The following is a 20,655-nucleotide window of genomic DNA, read 5'->3' as shown; positions in this document are numbered from 1 at the left end:
GCATATGCTTTTTGTGTTTTCAAAGGTTTTTTTATTTATGATGTAAACCTCTTAACATCATTTTGAACTGTTTCAAGATGAACTCCTGTGTTTGGTGTTCATGCAACTGTCTTTCAGAATTGTACTGTAATGCTTGTCTTTTGCATCCATGCATTTACTAGGTTTACTGGCTTTGATGTAAATTCAGTTAGCAAGTTTTTGTGCAAAAGCTTGCAGAAAAGCATAAATATACCAACTATGGTAGAGAAATTTCTATAAACAAAATGTGGAAAGGTAACAGCAGAGGTGCAAAAAGGTGAAGACAAGGCAGGACTGCAGAGTCTGCCTATGTGGGCAGCATCTATACATACTAGGTGTCTGTAAATGTAGTGTTTCCAGAAGGACAAGGAGGAGTGGATGTACCCATATGTTTTCCACACATGTCACAGAAAGCAGCCGTTAAGGTTGTATGCATGTACTAAAAACAACAAAGCAAGACAACTGATAAACACTGACATGATCACTGGGAACAAATACTCCTGACAGTATGATCAGGAGTGGTGAATGCACATAGAGAAACAAACATTTGTGTATCTTTGAGGAAAGCACTGGTTTAGGAAAATGTGGTTGAGTTATGCAAATTTCAGCCTCATAATTGCCTCGAATTCTGTATGCTCTTGACTACTTGATTAATGGAAAATAGGTTGTGCATGAAATTTGGTATCCAGCCACTTAAAATGCCCAAACTTAATTTCAGGACTGAAATGATACTTGTTTGTATTAAAACTTCTCTCTCCTGTTCAATGACTGACGTGCATGAAAAGACCACCTGCTCATATGGCAAATGCAAATAAAAGCACAAAGTTGTATTAAAAGAGGAGAGTGAGGAAGAAGAAATGTTTTTGGACTGGTAAAATGGAAAGGAAAAAAAAAGAGTTAAAAGTTATAGGATAATCCTGACAGCAGGAAACTTGTGCTTCTATTTTAACTTGATTACATTGAGTGGCTTGCCTGTTAATCTGAGAACTGCATTGCATGCTGAATCTGTACATTTTTTCAATTGCATTAGCTGGAGCCTGGAAATTATGTGTTCCCATTAAAATATTAATGAATGTATGTAGAGTGTGTAACTGGTCCAAGAGCTGTTTTTAATGAAATGTTGATGTTCACATTAATGAACAAAGGTGGGACTTTCTTCTTAGCCTTATCTTGAAAGTGGGGGGAAAAGAATGAGAACTGTGGACCACTCATCACCCGTAAGATTGCCCTACAGTCCTAACCACGCTACTTGACTAGCAAAGCTTTAAACCTGGCTTGGGAGAGTGTTGCTTCTTATGCCATCAAAACAGTGAGAAGGTGATGAAACGCTTGCCCTTCTGCAACCCAAATATGCTGGTGGGAACTCCATCAGCAGTACCACTGCAGACATCTTAGAAGCCCAGTGGTTTTTTCTCTCTGGTATTTAGTGGAGGGTGAAGCTGATTATGTTCCCTGCACAGTTGTACGTCCTCCCTCCCTTTCAACTAACAGTTGGGTAGTGTTTTTTGTTGGTCTCAGAATGACTAAACATTTTCTGTAAAATGTTTCAGTGCTTGACCTTGTGTAAAGGAAGGTGATGCATTGCATAAAAAGTCTGTCTGAAGCTGGGCATGAATTTGTATATGTAAAAAGATACCTGAGAAGTTATGATCTAAAATAAATACCTTGACCCTGAAGCCTTATACCTAGTCAAGTAAAGTAGGTTCTAATACTGTTTGCACTTGCTTTTGAGTAGTTACTAACTTGTATTACCAGCAGATCCCAATAAAGAGACTAGACATCTAAATTATGACGCAAACTATTTTTCAGGCACTTGCAAATCAGAGGTATGACTGTATAGTGAAAGTAATATAAAGGTATATCAAACAAGCATTAAATTATTCTGCTAGTACATGCAGTCTTCTGAAGAACAGGATTAAAAAATAAAATCTATAAGCCTTTGCTACCTCGTTCTAACACGAATATGTTTGAGCTACTGTTCTTTATGTCTTGACTGAAAGGCAGAAGCAGAAGTTTGTTTCCTCACCCATGGTGAGCAGATTATACCATCCCAGTGTAATTTTTTCACCTCAGTGTGCATTTTAAAGGCTTGTTCTTCTCATTCTCAATGTGCATAATAATTATTTTGTGTCATATTCCAATTGACTAAGAATGTCAATCCATTCCTGTCTACTGTGTTCCTATTTGTAAGAGCATTTTGACTGATATCAGCATTTTTACAAAGGTACCTTTACTCTTGCCAGAAAAGTTGTGTTTGAAAGGAGTGGCTGTGCTGCATAGCAATGCAATTGCTGTCTGTGGGAAATGCTCTTATCGCACATCAGAGGCACTGATGGCTGAGAAACCTGTTTCTGGACTCATTAAAAAAAACTACAGAGGCAGAAATACAGTAAATAGTTTTATACAGCAGGGTGAGTAGGAGCATGTTATAATAAATAAGGGGTGTCTTGGTGGCAGTTTCAAAATATAACAGTTATGGTACTTTGTAACTGCTGCAAGCACTGGAGTGGAGCTGGAAAATACAATTTGAATATTTTCATGCAATTCAGTAAATGTAGATTTCTTTGTAAACAGTAAGTATGTACTTCACGGCTGCCTTTGAGATGGGCGTGAGAAATATTAAGAAATCAGTATGGGTTGCAGTGGAAAGAGCAGGTGATTTCTAATAGAAGGTATGGAACTATCTCTGTTTCCCTGTTTATGTCACACTAAATAGATGCTTTTATTTGAAGTACATAATAGAAAGCAGTGTAAGTAGATAAGAGTTTAATGGTAAATTTTTGAGATTAGTTCAGAAGAGAGTATCAAGGCCCATAAATAGACATAAATTCAGTATCTCATAAGGCATGAAGAACAGGATGGGATTTTGGGGGGTTTGTCTGGTTTGGTATTTTTTCTCAAGAAGCATTTGAAAGAGAATGGACATTGTGGCCTTAATTACTGCTGCTGTGGTTTCTGAATGTCATGTTTTGAGTTTTTTAATACCGACCAGAAATAGCATTTCTTCATGCTTCCCTCCCCCCTGCCTTCTGAGGTATTGCAAATAGGTGGGAGTTGGGATCGTGCTGAACAGAAATTCTGGAGCTCTGGGAATTTTATTATGTAAACTCGTTTCAAATTGCGTTTAAAAAGTAAATAAAGTATGCTTGTAGAAATGTTCCATTTGAAGTAGTGTTTGAACCATGACAAATGCAGAAATACATTGCTTTTGTTCCTAATGTATTGTAGAATTAGTTGAAAAAATGTTGGTTGGACCATCTGTTTATTAGTATCAAAAGAATGCAGGCTGATGTTTGAAATGCTTGTGACTTCGCTTTGTAAGATTGTTTTGCTAATCGTGAATCAATGCCAACAAAACTTTGCTGTCATGAATACTGTAATAGCTCTTCTCTCTTGAGGTGTACTTGATCTAATTTTACCACAGGTGATGCGTATTATTTTCAGGGTTTTTTATTTCATATTCTTAAGCTGTGAAGTTGCAACCTAACCTGATATCTGTTCTACTTTTCTCTAAGTCGTGTGATTAAGACAGACATGGAGTTGGAAGTTCTGCGCTACACCAATAAAATCTCCAGTGAAGCTCATAAAGAGGTAATGGATCCTTTACTGTTAATAATTTTTGCTCTTAGTGTAGCAGTGGTACTCAGAAAATGTTCCCAGCAACCTTGAATTGCTTAGTAATAAAATAATGGAAAGGCCGGGTAGAAATAAGAGGATAATATCCCTCCTATTACAGCCCAGTAATATACCTTGCATTGTCCTTGAACTCACTGGTGCATTTGTGATGTGTGGTTTTGGATAAGAGCTGGAGCCTCAGCAGAAGGTGACCTGCTTGCAATCTATCCGTCCGGTATGCACAAATACCTGTATAGTGATGGAGAAGGAAGAGGTCAAGAAGATTATTCTTCTGGCCCATGTCAGCATGACCAGCTCTGGAAAGTTTAACTAGCAAGTTACTCCTTCCAAATCCTTACAAACTGAAGGAGAGTTTCCATGCACAGTGGAGGATAGTGCAAGGATTGCTTAGGTTGCTCCTCAGAGATGGGTATGTCCCCAGTACAGTGCTTCACGATGCTATTCTGTTGACATAACAGTGTGACAAAGACAAATCCAGGCTCTCAGCAAGGCTGCTCAGGTTGGACCTAGCTCTGTAGCAGTGGAGTCCTATTGCTCTACTGGTATTGGTGACAAAATTAACTTGGGTATCAATCCTGTACTCCATATAGTTACGTAGAGATGCTGTGAGTTCTGAGTGATGACCAGAGGGAGCTTAGGTAAAAGTAGCTGATGAGGTTACTGACTCAACTATTGTCTTTGTTCCTGCTCCTCAGATTTCTGAACTGTGAACTGTAAATATATTTTAAAGTGAATATTGTAAAATGGCAAAGTCTAGGGATAGTAGTTTTCATTCATTCTCCTTGGTCCTTCATCTTATCACATCTGAGAGAACTTCTTCCACAGAGCAGCTGCCTAGAACTTTTATAATACAGAAACAGACAAAGGAATAAAACTGCTGCACATTCTCAGCAAATCTGGGAACTAAAATCAGACTTGTAGGCTGTAAAAGTGTTAACTCTAGTAGTTTTCTGTTGATTCAGATTGCAAAGTATAAATCAGAGAATCTCCCTGATTAGTATATTCCAGTTCACAGGGTTTTTTTGTTGGTGTTTCATAAAAGTAAAACAAAAGGACTTGCTGCCAAGTTCACCAGAGCATTCAGAAATAAGCATTGGTATTTTGATGGGCTGCACTTCATTAGGATATGGTAGTTTGGCAATTAAACTTGCTTTATTGCTGGAGACTGCAGTCATTTGTTAAGATTAAAATGAGTTTGATTTCTAATGTAGTTTTAAAATGCATCTACTGACATAAATTTAAATGAAGTACAGATGATATTTTTGTAATAAAAGTTCCTCTGGAGATACTCAGTCATAAGGCATAAATTTATAAATATGAGATTCTCTCCTGCTATGAATATCCCATGTTAATATGTATCTTACAGGTAATGAAGGCAGTAAAAGCAGGTATGAAAGAATACGAGATGGAGAGGTAAGAGTTCTTTCAATAATTATAATAAAAAGGAGAAAATCTCTCTGTAGCAGGGGTAGAAGCAATAGCTGAGGCAAAGCAGTAGTGTTGATTCCGTTGAGATTGAGAGGTTGTTGCTGTTTGAAGACTATTGTAAGCATTATTTTATTATTCTGAGGTGGTACTTCATCAGTTTCAAATGTGTATGTGATGATGGTTGATTATTTTTTGGTGATGGTTTAGTGAAGTATAATTCTCTTCCTGGAGTTTTATTAATTTACAGAAGCTTTGCAAAATAGCTGTTATTATTGTTTGAAGCCATCCAGTAAAATGGTGTTCATGGATAAACATTGCCCTTATGTTTGTTATGCCTAGAAGACTGCATGTATGAGTGTTTAAGAACGTTATAAAAGCTGTGTTCGATTACATTTTGCCTGCAATTACGAGTTAGCATTACCTGTACTTAGCCCAAACAAGGACCTCATCTAACAAATGTAATGGATGTTACTACAGCTGTCAAGAAGTCAATAAGAATACAGTATATATCTCTTACGTTGTAGAAAACATGCTGTACAGGCATATACAGGGAGGATTAGCTGCTCCTAACTGATACAGTAGTGATGTGTCTAGATACAACAAAAACATTGCCTCCTCAATAAATAAATCAGTATTTATATCATCATCAGCCTATCTTATAAAGCACAGTTTTGATCACCAAGTCCATTTATTTTTAGCTTGCATACAGTATTTTCAATTTTCAAAGTATTTGCATAATGAAGAAATAGAAAATAGCAGCCATATCTCAGTTACTGTTGTTTCTTGACAGTAATTTTTCAAATGTTAGTAAGCAGGCTAATTCAGTGCCTAGTGAGGGGAAAATAAAGCAACCTCAGTATTTGTCATCAGGATTTCAAGGCAGCTCAAAAAACAAATAATGTCCTTAGAACATAGGGAATATGGAAAAAGTAATGTTAGGTTTAAGCAGTTTAAATTTCTATAGGCTCATGCCTATAATTTGATCATGCTTCAAATTGCAGTTACATATACCACCGGTAACGGGGAAAAAAATGTGTTGTGTATGTTCCTCAGTTAACTTTAGTAATGAATGTTGTTTTTTTGTTCATTTTATTCACTGCCCATGCTATACATGCTGATAGTGAAGTTTTGGCTCCTAATAAAAAATTTCCATAGAGCAGTTTGTTCTCAAGTGCTTTGAAATGTCACAGTCCTGGCAGTTTGGTTTAAATGTCATGTAACAAATACCTATGTATGTACACACACACGCTCTCTTCTGTAAGTCTGGAAGGTATATTGCATTTTCACTCTAGGACTTTCATTGTTCTCTGGCTAGCTTCTGTACACATCAACCTTTTGAAAAGATTATTTGTGTCTTTCAATTAAAAAAAAAATTAGGCAACTGTATGTTAAATTATTTTATTATTTTTGTTAACTTATTTTAAATTGCCTTCTGTTCTTCCATATGTCTTGATAGATTACACTCCTTGAAAGAGTTTGAGGTTATTCCACTAATGAATGAGGTCTTGGCAGACTACCTCTGTAGTGTCTGCCTTGGAGACTATAATTAGAACTTCAGTTCCTGTTGCTGGTGGAATTCATACCTGCTCCAGTTTCTGTTCCTTTATTGCTTAGGGGTAAAGGGTCCTAAAAATGTAAACCTGTAATTTTCAAACCTTTCTGGCAAATAATGTGTAGTTCAAATGTTTATAAATGAAGTTAGAAAACAGTCCAGGAGATCTCTACTCTGTATGCAGATAAACTAATGTAGCCTAAGAAGGGAACTTTCGAAGATGTAAAATTAAGTAACGTTCAAACCCAGACAATTTTCACTGAAATAGTAGAGGGGTTTTATGTATTTTGGGTTGGGTTGGGTTGGGTTTCTTGGGGTGTTGGTTAGTTGGTTTTGTTTTGTTTTGTTGTCAACAGGCTAGACAGCTTGCATTCAGCAGCTTTGGTACATCTGAAATCTTAAGGGTACAGAGAACCAAAATTCTTAGTCTGTATATATTTATCAAAAGTATTTCTACTTTTATTTAAGAGATCAATTAAAAGTTACTGAAATTTTTCATTTTCTGATGTTTCTATTGATTCCGCTCCCTTTGAGAAAGCTTTCTGAATTGTGCAGCCCTCTTCCTCAGGTGCATTTACCGTTCTTACTGAGAGCTGTGAAACTGATTTTTTGAAATGAATATAGATATCTCTTGAAATGTGGCCAGTAAACCCCCCTTCATATTACTTTACTTCATTCTTTGACATTGTGGAGTACAGCATGTGTGGGTTTTGAGTACAAAGCTGGTCTGACCCTGTCTACTGGGAAGAATGATGACAGAGATCTCAAAAGCAGTTAAAATTTTCCATTACTACAGGTAGGACCTAAGTGTAGCCTTTCTTTTGTTCATTCGGTTAAGCAGCCTTCCTACAAAAAATGAGTCATTTTACTTGTACTCTGTGATATAGTAAGGACATGTTCGAATACTGTAGGAAATGTATCTAAGAGTCAGCAATATATAAAGCTAGTTATATTTCTAGGATTAGGATTATTCTCTGAGAAGTTATTTGAAGGAAATTAAATTATGGAGGAATCTCTAGATAAGATATTTATTTTGAGGGTTGAAAACTAGCTTCAGAAATATGCTGGAAGTATTCTTAATGATTAAGGTCCACTGGTAAATGATTTTGAACCAGTAATGCGTTAATGCTGAGATATATAAAAAACCGAATGCATTTAACTGCAAGTCCAATCAGCCCTGACTTCTTTTTTTCGTTTGATGTTATTTAACTTTAATATGTGGTCGGTTGACTTTAAGGAGACAGCCAAGGCAATTATCTACAAACAGTAATTCACAGCATGTGTAATTGCATATAAAATCATTTTGGTAGGTCAGATTCTGGATTTTCTCTGAAGTACTTTGTTTAGTATTTGTGCTTATCTCACGTTAAATTAATCTTCTTTAATTAAAGGCTTTTAATTACAAAACTGCTCTGTAGTGAATATATTGTTAAAATACAGCAGAATGATACATTCAGCTCGAGAAGCATGTAAAACAAAATCTGTGATTTCAGCCAAGTGGCTTTAAGTGTTTTATAAACAGAAATATTTTTTGTATATATATAGGTACATACATACACACTGAAAGTACTAATTAGGACCTACGATCATCTGTTTCAGGATGCTCTAAAGCACCGGAGATACCTTGCTCTAGATCAGTGTTTATCAGTTTCTAGAATGTTGTCTATTCACCTGCTTAGTATTTACCAAATGAATTTTTGAATCTTCTGTGCCTTTTCTCATTTGTTCCCTTTTCTGTTGAAGAGAACAATTTTAAGATTGGGATGGCTGCTTGGAATTGTTGATTTGATTGGGGAATGATGTGAAAGTGTATGCTGTAGCAACTGAAGAGCAACTTGCTACGTACACAGTATTGGACACATAGCTATTGTATGCATTGCCCATTTTTGTGGGTTTTTATCCTGTTCTTAATAGCACTGAAAGCCCTGTGCACAGTCCTGAATTCATTAAATGATAATGTAGTCGTCTGCTGTGATGATGCTGGGCAGCACTAAGCTCATTCTCTTGTCCGGGGTCCCTAGATTATTTGACTATCTCTGAACACTTATGCAACTGCTGATCACAGGAGCACCTTAGTGCTAGCATGCAAGTAACTGAGAGTCCAGTACCTAGGATCCAAAAACCTGGGTCCTGATCCTGTAGAATGGGCTCTTTTTAAAACAAAGGAGCAATTAGCTAGTGTCAGGTGTCAGAGGTAGGTTAGCTAGGGCAGGTGTCAGAGGTGGGTAACAGTACTTTGCATGTTGTTTCCATCAGTAAAAGCAGCAAAGTAAGAAGAATCTGACTACACCTGTTCAGAGGATGCTTGATCCTGTAGCTCTTGGGTACTGCTCAGGCACTGTGGGTTTGACTATTGGCTTGCTAGGGTAAGCCATTTCATCTCCACATTGTCGTCGTCTTTGTAAGGTTTGCTTGCATTTCCTTCTTCTGACTTTAAATGCTTCAGTGCTAAGGTTGGTACAAGTGAGGGAGGCCAATATATGTTCCATACGATCTCACAGGAGCCAGTTTCCGCCAGTCAGCTGAAGAAGTTCCTGGGTGTGACACTGATTCTCCAGATGCAGTTGTAGAGCAGGGAGTTGGTGTTTATTCAGATCATGTGCCAGCCAGGTCAAGAGCTTATTGTCCAGCTGTACAGGTGCCCCCTTTGTATATAGTGCAGTGGTCTTTTAGGTCTGTACAACCATACAAATAATTATGGTGATTTTGTAGTAGTTAATACTAAACTTAAACTCCACTCTGCTGTAATGGCAACAATTGAAAGAATAAAATGGCAAGAAGGTGTCTACAGAGGTTTTTCCTTCTTGGTTCACAATGCTTACAGACTATTTTTCACCTTGCCTCTCTTACCAGCCGAGGCTGATATGAGTTCTTTATCCCTATTCTTTTCAGTACTGTCTCTGATTCCAAAGCAGAGCTTAGACTCTGAGATGAGTTGCTGTCATATCTGTCAATGTTAAATTTCACTATCTGTGGAACACTGAGAGTGCTTTCGTGGATTATGGCTCTCATCCTTCATTTATCTCTCTCTCTGCTGCTCCAGTGGAACAAACTGAAAATAAAACATGTATGTTATTTAACTAGAAAAGAGAAAATAGCCAGAATAATTTTATTTTCCTTTGGGTATTTCCTTTTAGTGAAATGCTGATTATTTTAGCTAATCAGGATTTGCCACTTATCTCCTGATAGATTTTGTTCTTTGAATGTTCTTGAGAAAGTTACTGACTTCTGCAGCAAATAATCTTTAAAAATATTTATACTTTTTTCATGATCCAGTTTTTGTATTTAGAATTTCAGCTCAAGCATAGCCTTTGTAAGTCCTGCGCATGAGTGTGTGTGGAGAGTAAACAAGAATGCCCATTGCAGCAGACAAAAATACAAGGGTAAATTTTTCACAGTTGCTTTTTGACATGGAAATGGTGTTGAATTGTGCCAGGACCCTCACTGGTATTTACATATAGGATTTATTTTTATTAAACAAGAGACCAGCGCTCCATTAATCTCAAGCAGCATGTCAGTTTGCTCAGTTACTGAAACGAGATTTTTCTTTGCCTTTATTTTTTTTAAACAGTTGATAGTGTTGTGTAGACTGAAAATGGCTTGACTGCCTTGTTTCCCAAAGCTGCCTAACAATTAGAGGTGATGGGTTTTTAAACATAGGTTACTGCTATCAAAAGGCTGGATATAAAACTTGAAAATACATGAAAAACATCTGAAAGAGAGGAGGAAGGTAGCCTTTCTCCATGTTTAAAAAGGAAAAATAAAAATCCACTAATTTTTCCTTTGTTTCTGCAGGCCTGTTTGATAGGACTGGTGTATGTGCCTGCCTGCTGTCTGGGTGGTGGTTTGGTACTAAGACAACCCTGTACCCAATAATATTTATTTGCCTTTTAACCTAGTCTAGTAGCAGGGTCAAAGGAAGAAATGGATCAGCAGCAATTTCTGTTTTTAGCAAAACGTCTGCACTGCACAGCTGCCCAGGAGCTTCTGATCGAGCTCGTACTGGCGCTGGCGGGGAAGTGACTAGCTGAGATGGTGGTTTTGTACCTGTGCCGGGGGAGTGACTGGTGGGACAGAGCAGCTCGGGGTCACCCAGAACTTCCTAAAAACAGTGGTACAAAATGACCTACAGTGGTCCAGGGGCAGGTAGGCAGCTTAGTGCATTTCTGACAGCACATGTCAGGTAGCTGCTAATTGCTTAGGTTGGACGAGACACTGAATCTCAGGTGTCCAGTGCCCAGAGGGAAGTCAGATATCTTTGCTGGTAGGAGCAACTGGACTGAGAGAGAGACTTCCTGTGGCTTTCCCCTCCTGCCTACCTTCCCTCAGGTACAACTGGTCCTTTAATGTTTTAAATGAGGCTGTCTCTGCTGATTTTCTAATCCCCCTGAAATAAGGTAGTAAATAGTGTTAAAATAAATGAGTTTAAAAATTGGTTTAGAAAAACCCCTGAGCATTGTTCCTCTTCTGTGACACACAGAGGAACTAATCCATATGTACATGCACTCGACTCAGCAGAAGTGGGGGTGAGGATTACCTCCTGAACATGGAGACCTCCTGTTGCAGCACCTCATCTGCTTTAGAAGTGCTTCTCTGTGGTAAATCCACTTTGAGAGCTTCCAGCTGCCCCAGCCAAGACAAACACATACCTGTTTCCAGTTGCCTTGCTCTTCCCCTCTCCCCAGCTGAGAGAAATGTGGAGAGCAAAAACTTCCTGGGGAGGGGATTGTGGGGGCATTGAAACCCCTGAGACCTGATTTGCTGGAACTGCGAGTCTGCGTGGTCATAGTGGTTGGTGGTGGGCTTCAGTAACTACTGGTAGAGAGCATAGCAGTTCAAGTATCTTCCCAGTAACCTCTCAGCATTTTCCCTTTGCAGGAGGTACGATGGCAAGCTCGTACATCCTCTCTTTCAGTAGAGGAAAGCTTGGTTCACCACCTGGATGTCACTTTAATTAGCTCTTTGTATAGGAGAGTGATCTTTAATTGCACAGGTCTCTTTTGTGACTCGTGGTTGAAATTCCACATAATTGAGTTTTATCTTCTAGAAAAAAAATGTGGAATCAGACCATGTAAGAACTTTAAAATAAACCCCTCTATCAGCCCACAGATACTGAAGAACAATTACCATGCTGGTATTAGAAAATGTGTCTCTTCAGAAAGAGAGCTGTGGAAGGATTTTTTGCTGTGTGTGTGTGTAACAGAACTGAGCTTGCCTGCATGGCAAAATACAACCCAACTTTAAATGCTGTGTCATTGTATGTCCTTATAGGGTTGTTAATCTTGTTAGTGCTGTGGTAATTTGTAATTACCTTTTTGGAAATCAAAAGGTAGTTGCAATTTTTATTTAAATTTTGAATCTGAAAATTGTAAGCAATATTGATTTCTGTGGGTGTTTTGTAAAGCGAGTATTACTCTTACATTAAAAAAGAACAAGCTTTCTTCTCAAATTAGCAATGAACTCAGTTTTTACTGAATCTAGTGTGGCATTGAGATAGTGAACTAATTAGCATTACTAATGACAAGCTAAGATCGGAGATATGTGAAATGGCACTCATAAAAGACAGCAGGCTGAACTGATTATTATTTGCTGTGGATTTTGTTCATGCTTGTTCAGACAAGTCAAAAGTAAACATTCTACCATATGCAAGGCTTTATCTGCATTGTGAGCTTTAGTTCAATAGTTTTTGCTAATTACTGTCAAAGCAGACAGATCAGAATTTTGTGTTGTTTGGCCCTCATCTTTTGATAACTGGAATTGCTATGTGATCGTGCTCAGCGACTAGAAGCCCAGCTTGAAGCAAATGGGTAGAATACCAAGACTGTCCATTAATAACACAATGTTGCACACTGACCTTCGAAAATCAAAACCAATTTAAACAGATGAAAAGAAAATGAGCAGATTCTGTTCCTTGCTGCTGGCATGCCCCTGCATAAATTCTTTTCCAAATTGGTTCTTAGAGCATCCTCATCACCATAGTGTGCAAGTGCCACCTTGCAGCTTATTAAGCAGCGTTTCTAACAGCTATCCTGATGGTTCTTTTTTGTGTTTGATTTTTTTGTTGTTTTGTTTACTGTTGTTGCATCATCTCTTTAGGGGAAGAATTGTGTAGAACTGTGTACTGTTTTGGCAGGTGGTAGGTTTTTTTAGTGTACCATTATCAGCAGTATTGAAAAACATAAGGTCAGGATTATAATTGCAGGATGATATGGGATAGTCTTTTTTAGTTTGGTTCTCCATGTAGATGAGCTTGGTCTCATTTGAAGAATGTGGTGTTGCCCTCAAGTGTTGTGATTCTGACCTAGGTCTTGGTCATGGGGTTTTAAGTGTTCAGAGATGGTAGGCTTAGGTCACTTGATGCTTATTAAGGTCTGAGATTACAAATAATAATGGAAAAAAATATATGTATGGGAAGTCAATGAAGGCAGCAAAGGACAAAGCTGCAGGTGGTTGACTGTAGTCAGAGATGCAAGAGTACTGGAGTTTGCTTAGCACTGAAGTCTTTGTGCTTAACTATGCTGCATTTCTGCTGTCCAAGCAGCGCTGAAGATGGCATGTGTAACTAAGATTGAGTCATGTAGCAGGGAAGAACAGAGTTCAATTGCCAGGCAAAAGTGATGGAAAATGAACTCTAGGTGAGATTGGAGATTGTGGAAGAACCTGAATGATGTTAGACAGTAGACGTAATGTTTCTGTTAAAAGGAATGTATCTGTGTTGAGAACTCCTCAAAATCCAATATTATTTCTGGGTTACTTAGATTTTGCTTTCAACAGCTTCTCCTGAGCAGGTCAAATTGAGCCTTGAGGCAGTCATGGGAAGTAAGGGATATGAAGAACTTTGCTGACAACTGACCCTGTATCTTCCAATTAATGTACTGAAACATATATAGTTAAAAGAATCAAATGAGGTATGTGATATTTGAGGGCTCCACAAGTTAATGTGTTAGTGTAAGGTACAGTTGCCATCACTGCTCACTTGGTACAATCCTTTTGTAAAATGTCCTGTCTTTCAGGAGTACTGGACTGGATTTCTGCTGCTTTCTTATTTCAGAATGAACTTGTTATGTCTTCTTGGTCAGCACTGATTGGCAGAGATGGGTAGGCATTCTTATGTTTCTGGTTAGCAGATAATTTGTAAAAATTGTGTGAAGTTGTTTGGGCGCAAGGTGTATGTATAAGTTGTAAATATTAGTATTGTGTTAAGTTTAGGATGTTAGGTGTGATTTATCAATAGTCTCTTGCCTGTCTAATCTCTAGATTTGCTCTGTAATGCAAGGGTTGACACTGGGTGTAATATGTTAGATTGGGACAGCTCTTCAGGATAATTTTTTTTCTTTATTGTGTGTTTGAAGTGTTGGAAATGTGACTAATGTGGTTTTTTGGGTTGGAAATGGCAACGGCATTCAGGAGTTGACTTCCCAATCCTTCAAAATTTGGGGAGATTTCAGAGATCTGTGGGAGGAGTCATCTAGTTTTGAGCAGAAATTCTGTCTTTGTGAGAGGGAAGTCAGTATCGTATGACAAGAAACCGTTTAACTGGGGAATGTCCTGGCCAACACTGTTTCTGTTGCTGTTGCAGATCAAAGACGCTTGTGTCCATAAGACCTTCCTAGGGGGTCTAGAATTTGTTTGGGTTAGGTGAGCTGGTTGGTTATTTGGGGCCAGTGGGGCAAGGAGGTCTCTGTTACTTGAAAGAGTTCCTGACTGGCTGTTGCAACTTATTTCTGCTAGTTCTCTGTATTACTTTGTACTTCATTTTCATATTGGTTCTAGCATTTGGGATCAGTGTAGTGATTTTACCACCTACAGTAGGCCCTTGGAGTTAGATATGGCATCTTTAGGAAGACTACCAAACTGCTGTTCTCTGTGCCCCTAGTGCAGTTGAGAATAAGCATTGAAAATTAATCCATTATTACATTACAGTCCACCAGTCTGCATTAATCTCCATTTTCCACTGTTGGTGTTTAGTCTTTCTGCCCTTCTCTTCAGCCAGCTCAGGTGCTGGAAAACAGCCTGAGCTCTGGGAAAAAGGAGCAGCACTTGCAGAGATGGTGTGTGGATGCGTAAGAGAAGTGAGTGGGCCAGCAGGACCCTGTGGAATGGGGTGTGACTTGTTTGTGAATGAGCTTGGGGACATGCAGATTTTGTGACCTGCCTATAGAGCGCCTGTGTAGTCATTTGTTTGGCCCCTGCATTAAGAAAGGAGTGTTGAAATGTTCCCAGGGATTACAGAAGTTGTCACAGTTAGATTTAAGTGTAAAATCTGCCTGCATCTTCCTGAACTGGGTGGAATCCTGCTTCCTCAGCTTCGCTTCCCAGAAAAATTCTGACTTCTGCAGCTGGCTAAACCTGGTTCAGATATCACAAATTGAGTGTTATAATCTTTATTATCCTTAAGGCAGTAGGTTTACATATCCCATATGACAAATTACTGCATTATTCTCTAAGAATAGTTCAAGTATTCAGAAAAGTATTGAGGGCAAATTAAGCTCTGTGGTGGGACCCCAACCTCCTTCTAACTTAAGCCCTTACTGTGCTTCTGCTTACTCTGTGTTGCTGAATAGAACTTCAAACTTCAAATATTCAATTTGAAGCTATGCTATGTGGGTGGCTGTGTATTTGCTAAGAAGCATAACTGAAGATGAAAGTTTAATTATTTCTTCAAGGCAAATCCTCTCTCTCATGGACTTAAACTTGCATAAGAAAAATGAAAATTCATAAGGAGTGTGAAAATTGGCTAAAATTAAAAACCATTTATTTTTACCCTATTTATTCTTCTGAATAATAAAATTTCCCCATGGGTTTTTGGAACATATGTGGAATAATTACACTGTAGAAGTGGTGCTTTAGTTCAGCTTCTAGAGCTAGGGCAAACATTGTGATTATGCTGCAAGCTTAAGTCTAGGTTTTATAGAAAATCTCATTCAAGGTTCTGTTGCTGTCAAGTGCAAAAAACTGTGACCCATGGATTGGTCCCTGTGGGAGCAATTATTCTTTGCAGAGTTTTTTTTTCCGGCACTGAATATTACAAATGTCAGAAAAAAGTTTAACCCTCAGTACCTCTAAAAGAATGTTTCCATACCTGCTGGCAAGAATACAAATTCTTAGCTTGTATTTGCAAGCATTTTATGTTTAAGCCAGGATTTTTTTTTAAACTTGTCTTTATAAACAACTCAAAAGTAACAATGCTGTCTTTTAGTTATATTCCACATGCCTTGGTGAAGACAAAACAGGGGCTGAAGCTGCCTGATGCTGCTTAATGCAGTGCTGTGCCCAAGCCTCTCATGGGGGGATTCTTACACGTTTGGTGCAGTGTGAGTTGATGATTAAAACCTCTTGTCTGTCGGTGGCAGAGGGGGTAGAATGTGGAGTGAGTGTGGGGTTGCTTAGGAACACGGGTTATCATCTGATATTCAGTATGCATGAGTGAAATGTTTTGGTGAACAAGAGGAATATGTTCATCTTCCAGCCGTCGGGCTGCAGAAGGCAGTGGGTAGACTATGGGGCAAAATCCTAGGAACTGATGCTTGCCTTCAGAGGAATCTCCCTCTTTATGAAGAGATGCAATGTGTGCATTTTCACTTCTGTAATTCTGGTGTTTGTTTAAGTCTTATCAGTCAAAGCATGTGCATTATTCCTAGCAGAAATTAAAGTAATATTTTTTTTATTACTTAAAATAGCAGATCCAAACCCAGCAGATTTCCTGCCTGCCCCCCCTCTATTTCCCATGTATCTTCTGAAGTGCGGAGCATGGTTTGATCATTAACTGTGATGAAATGGGTAGAACTTGCATCATGTGTTCAAAGGCTTTTGCAAAGTGAAAATAGTCATGAGATGAGAAGAGGGATGTTATACTACCTGTCTCTGAAGTTCAAGTCTTGAGATGGCCAGAAGCACCTTTCACTCACTAACTGCACTGAGGCATAAAGACAAATTGATCTTAAATATACCAACCCTATGACAGGGTCACCTTCATTTGTACTTGTTTTTTCAGTTGATTTGTATTTATTACATCATTTGGTACTTTCCTAAATTTAAAATATTGATGATTCTCAAAATAGTCTTAGGCAGCCTTAAGTGAAGAATTGTCTGTTTTTCAGAAATGAAGAGGGGACCTCGTAAGTAAAAAATGGATAAGTGTTTCTTCTGTTGGGCTCAGGCTAAAGGATGCAGATTCATTTGTATGGACAGACACAAGTGATATCTTTTAGCTATTGTGTAGAACTTCAGTGAAATATGTAAATTTTTTTTTTTTTTTAGGGAAGATATGTTAGGCTTTGGTTCAGTTATGCTTAGCATGCATAATTGTACGAAGAAGTAATTTTAAAAGATTTTTGTGAGGCCTTTCAGCAGTTCAAAAGTTTATTCCAAAATATTATGACAAAGATCTAAAAGTTTATTCCAAAATATATGGTGAAGTGCACTGCCCTGAGATTGTGTACCATGTTTCGGAGCTCATGTGAGACGGCCAGCTCTTACGTGGAGCTCCATAACCTCCTGTAGGTTATCCTGCTTGCTCTACACAAAATGTACTGCTTCTCTGCAGGCACCCTGGCTGTACCTACGTCTTTGAGAGTGATCCCTGCGTGTTATTTTTATCTAAGTTACTTTGCTGTTTGCCAGGTGTAATAATTCCTTCCGTGTTCAGTCTATACATTTTATCTTGCTCTACTTTCCCCTCCTGTTCGATGAGGTGATGCAGAGGGGAAGGGTAGGGTTGTGTCCTTTGCTGCTGCTTTGATTCTTTAAAGACACCTTGGAAAAAATCAATGGGTGTAAGCATGTGTAGGTGGAGACTTCTCAAGTGTTTTACTTCTGAATGTGTGAGGCAAAGGTTGCATATTAGAGGTTTGTACTGGGTCAGGCTGCTTGGCTGTGGTTGATGGGGCTGTGGGGAATGTGAGGGTGGTAGTGGGACCAGTTCAAGTATGGGGTCCTGGTCTTCCATGCCAGCCAGCACTCTGCACCATGTTCATCTTGATGGTCTGCTGGTGGCCTTGCATTGATCCTCAACGCTTGAACAGGGTGTGGGGCTCCAGGCTTCCAACTTAGAGCTACAAATCATGGCAAATCACAGCTGTCACCATTGTCACTCTAAATAAATACCAGATTATTACCAAGTGCCATTCATCTTCCTTCAGTGCTTCCACACCTGCTGATTACACCTGCTGATTAGCCCTATGCCAGTGCCCCTCTCCGCACAAGTCCCCAGGCCCCAGAGATATTATTGAACTCCTACAGGTACCTTGTCTTGGATCCAACGAGGACTGCTACTGCCTGGCCCTAGCCACCAAAGTGGCAGGCAGGAGTGCTGGTGGGGACCTGCCGTTCATAGCTACGTGCACTGTTTGTACTAAAACATGAGGCACAAGACTTCTCAAAGCTGGCAGTGATGAAAACTTGGCTTAAAGTATTTGTTTTTATCTATAAAGAACCTGAATGAAGGACTGAGCGCTGTTGCCTGCTGAAGGACTGGAATATAGAAGTGGATAGTTTGAGCAATGCCCTCCAGCAACACTGGAAAGAAGAGGCTTGATCTTTCCTGGTATTTCAGAGATTAAAAAAAGAAACAGAATGAAACTTTTCATGCCATCATTTCATAAGGAAGAAACTTAGAAGCTGATAGTCATGAGCAGAAAGCATATGTCTTTTTATGTATTTTTCCTTGCTGGGAGATAACTTTTACAGTGGTAACAGTGGTTGTAAATCTTCATTTTTGGGGGTGGGTGGGTGGGTGGGGGAGGCATTACTTCATTTATTTTTCAGATGGAGCGTAGGCAACCACAACTGGGTATGTTGGTCTACACCAGTAGGCCATGCACTCCATTTTCTTTAACTCTCAGTCACTCCTAGCTGGTTTTACACATATTTTCTTTTTTTCAACCTGAACAAGTATTTTGAATCCATGAATCGTTTGTCTTCATGGTTCTCTTTAGAACTGGAAGCCCGTGGAAATTCATCAAGCTGCTGAAAAGGGATCTGGGAAAAAATGTATATCAGCTGCCATGATAGGTAGTGTGCTTGTGGACATTGCCGGTGGCCTCAAGATCAAACAGCAGAGAAATAGCTTCACAGTAAGAGCCCAGGAAATTCTAACTAGGTAATGAGTAGTGGCTTTCTTTTGATTTACAGCATGGCTTTACAATCAATCTATAAAGCTTTGAAGAGGAAAAAACAACCCTCTAAGGGAAAGGGAAGGACCATACAATTAGTTGTTACTGTCTGCTTACTTGTCTTCTCTAATTCCAAGAGTGTGGGCTGAAAATGGATGATAGTGTGCAAAAAACCTCAACTATTGGCCAATTCCTTTGTAGGTTCAAGCTGAGATACATTTCACATCATGTGGTTCTTGGAGAATATTCAGTTTCATCTTACCTATAGATTATGTGTAGATGGCTGTAGTTGGAAGAATTTGACAAGGGTTGCATGTGTGATGTAACTTTCAGCTCTTTCATATCAAATTCTTGCTCTGATCTCCTTTTCTTTCTTCTCCAGTATGTGTCTTTGTTAAAGAATTGGAAGGTGAAGTGGATGTGATAGTTTGCATAATATTTCAGAACCACATGCGGCAGTGTTTTTTTACTCAAGTAAATCACTACAGTTCAGAAAACTTACTCAGGAATATTGTGCTGGAATTTGGATTTAGAAATGCAGTTTGTAATTGTCAAGACACCATTTGCTCGGTCATTAATTTGTTTGAAGTTGACACTTGAGTTGGAAGACTAATAGCTGCCTTGGTGCATTGCTCAATTTTAAATCTAATCTGTTACAGACTTCGGGTGTACTGCTACTGTGGAGGTAGTTTGTCATTTTTATAGCCAGGGGGGCAATACTGTTGTCTGGGGACCTGGGGGTTTACTGTTCACATGCACAGGGTTTCTTTGGTACATTAGTAAAACTTTGATGTACTTAAGAAATGATCTTTCTGATCTTAAAGTTTTAATATACGTATTATAGCAGTTGTTTCCATTATTCAGAACAATTTATTTACTAATAAAAACCAGAAAACTTGTGTTTTCATCATCTGAAAAATTGAAAGAATTGTTCAAATCTACAGGTCTAACTGTTTAACTCTTGTGTGCACTGAGTTCTGTCAATGTCATTGTTCCTATATTAACGTGCACATAATGTCAGGGGTTTCTAGTGCATGTGACAGACTCTTCTGATGTGACTTTTAACAAAGATTTGCAGGGGATTTTTTTTGAAAAGTGGCTACTAACTTGCATATGTGATCTTCATTTCCAAAATAAGTAATTTGGAAACTGAGGTAAGGCTTTTGTTCACAGTAACAATCTATCTAGCATTATTTCCTCTTCATATTTCAAATTAAACAGTTATGTTTTATTCATAATAAAGTATTTTTTTCAGTTCACAGAGGAATATTAATTTCAATGTAAATGATGGTATAGGCATAAATGAAAATGTTTCCCCACCCCAATGCTAGGAAGCTACTACATTAGGAAGCTTTTTTTTCTTTTTTGGTCTCTCAGCTCTCAATGTTTCCCTAGTATAGCTCCTGCTTTATAATGATTTAGGCTGGCAATAGTCAGCAGGCAATTCTTCTTTGTTGCTGGGTTTTGGTTTTTTTTCCCACAATGCTTTCTTGCCTGCACCCATTCATTTTTTCAGTATCAGGAATATTTGAAACTTGGAGTGTAAACTGTGAAATATTTAGTGCACTGTCTTTTACGTAGTTAATAGATATACTGCATCCCCAAAGTATAAATCAGATTATGTAGCATATTACACTTTACATTGGAGAAACAAAATATGAAGTATTTTGCAATGCAGAAATGCATGTGAATCAAACTTCTGCTGTTCCTAAGGGATACAATTCTGACAATTTTATGGGGTTGCAATTTATTTGTAGGGTGAGTTGGCACGTGGTTTTGATAAAAATAATGTTCACCCAGCATACTGCTAACAAGAATACTTTTTCGAAGCCACTAGTCTTGCTGATTTGTATTGTTACAACAAAGTATCTGTTAAACTCCCTAGAAGTGTTCCTCGCAGATACACTT

The 20,655-nt window shown here is 38.5% G+C and overlaps 1 protein-coding gene across 2 annotated transcripts in view; it reads left to right on the top strand.

Annotated features, from left to right (window-relative positions):
- The window catches only part of PEPD (peptidase D), a 143,858-nt gene that overhangs the window by 36,919 nt on the left and 86,284 nt on the right, over positions 1-20,655 (top strand). For both annotated transcript variants that reach the window (XM_064459552.1, XM_064459551.1), the window contains exons 8-9: positions 3,534-3,609; positions 5,021-5,067. In XM_064459552.1, the coding sequence (XP_064315622.1) occupies positions 3,534-3,609; positions 5,021-5,067 (123 nt within the window). The remainder of the gene's footprint in view (positions 1-3,533; positions 3,610-5,020; positions 5,068-20,655) is intronic.

This window comes from Phalacrocorax carbo, chromosome 8 (genome assembly GCF_963921805.1).
Source record: "Phalacrocorax carbo chromosome 8, bPhaCar2.1, whole genome shotgun sequence".
In the NCBI taxonomy this organism is placed as follows: Eukaryota; Metazoa; Chordata; class Aves; order Suliformes; family Phalacrocoracidae; genus Phalacrocorax; species Phalacrocorax carbo.
Note: the sequence above shows the minus strand (reverse complement) of the source record. Positions and strands in the feature narration are given on the sequence as shown.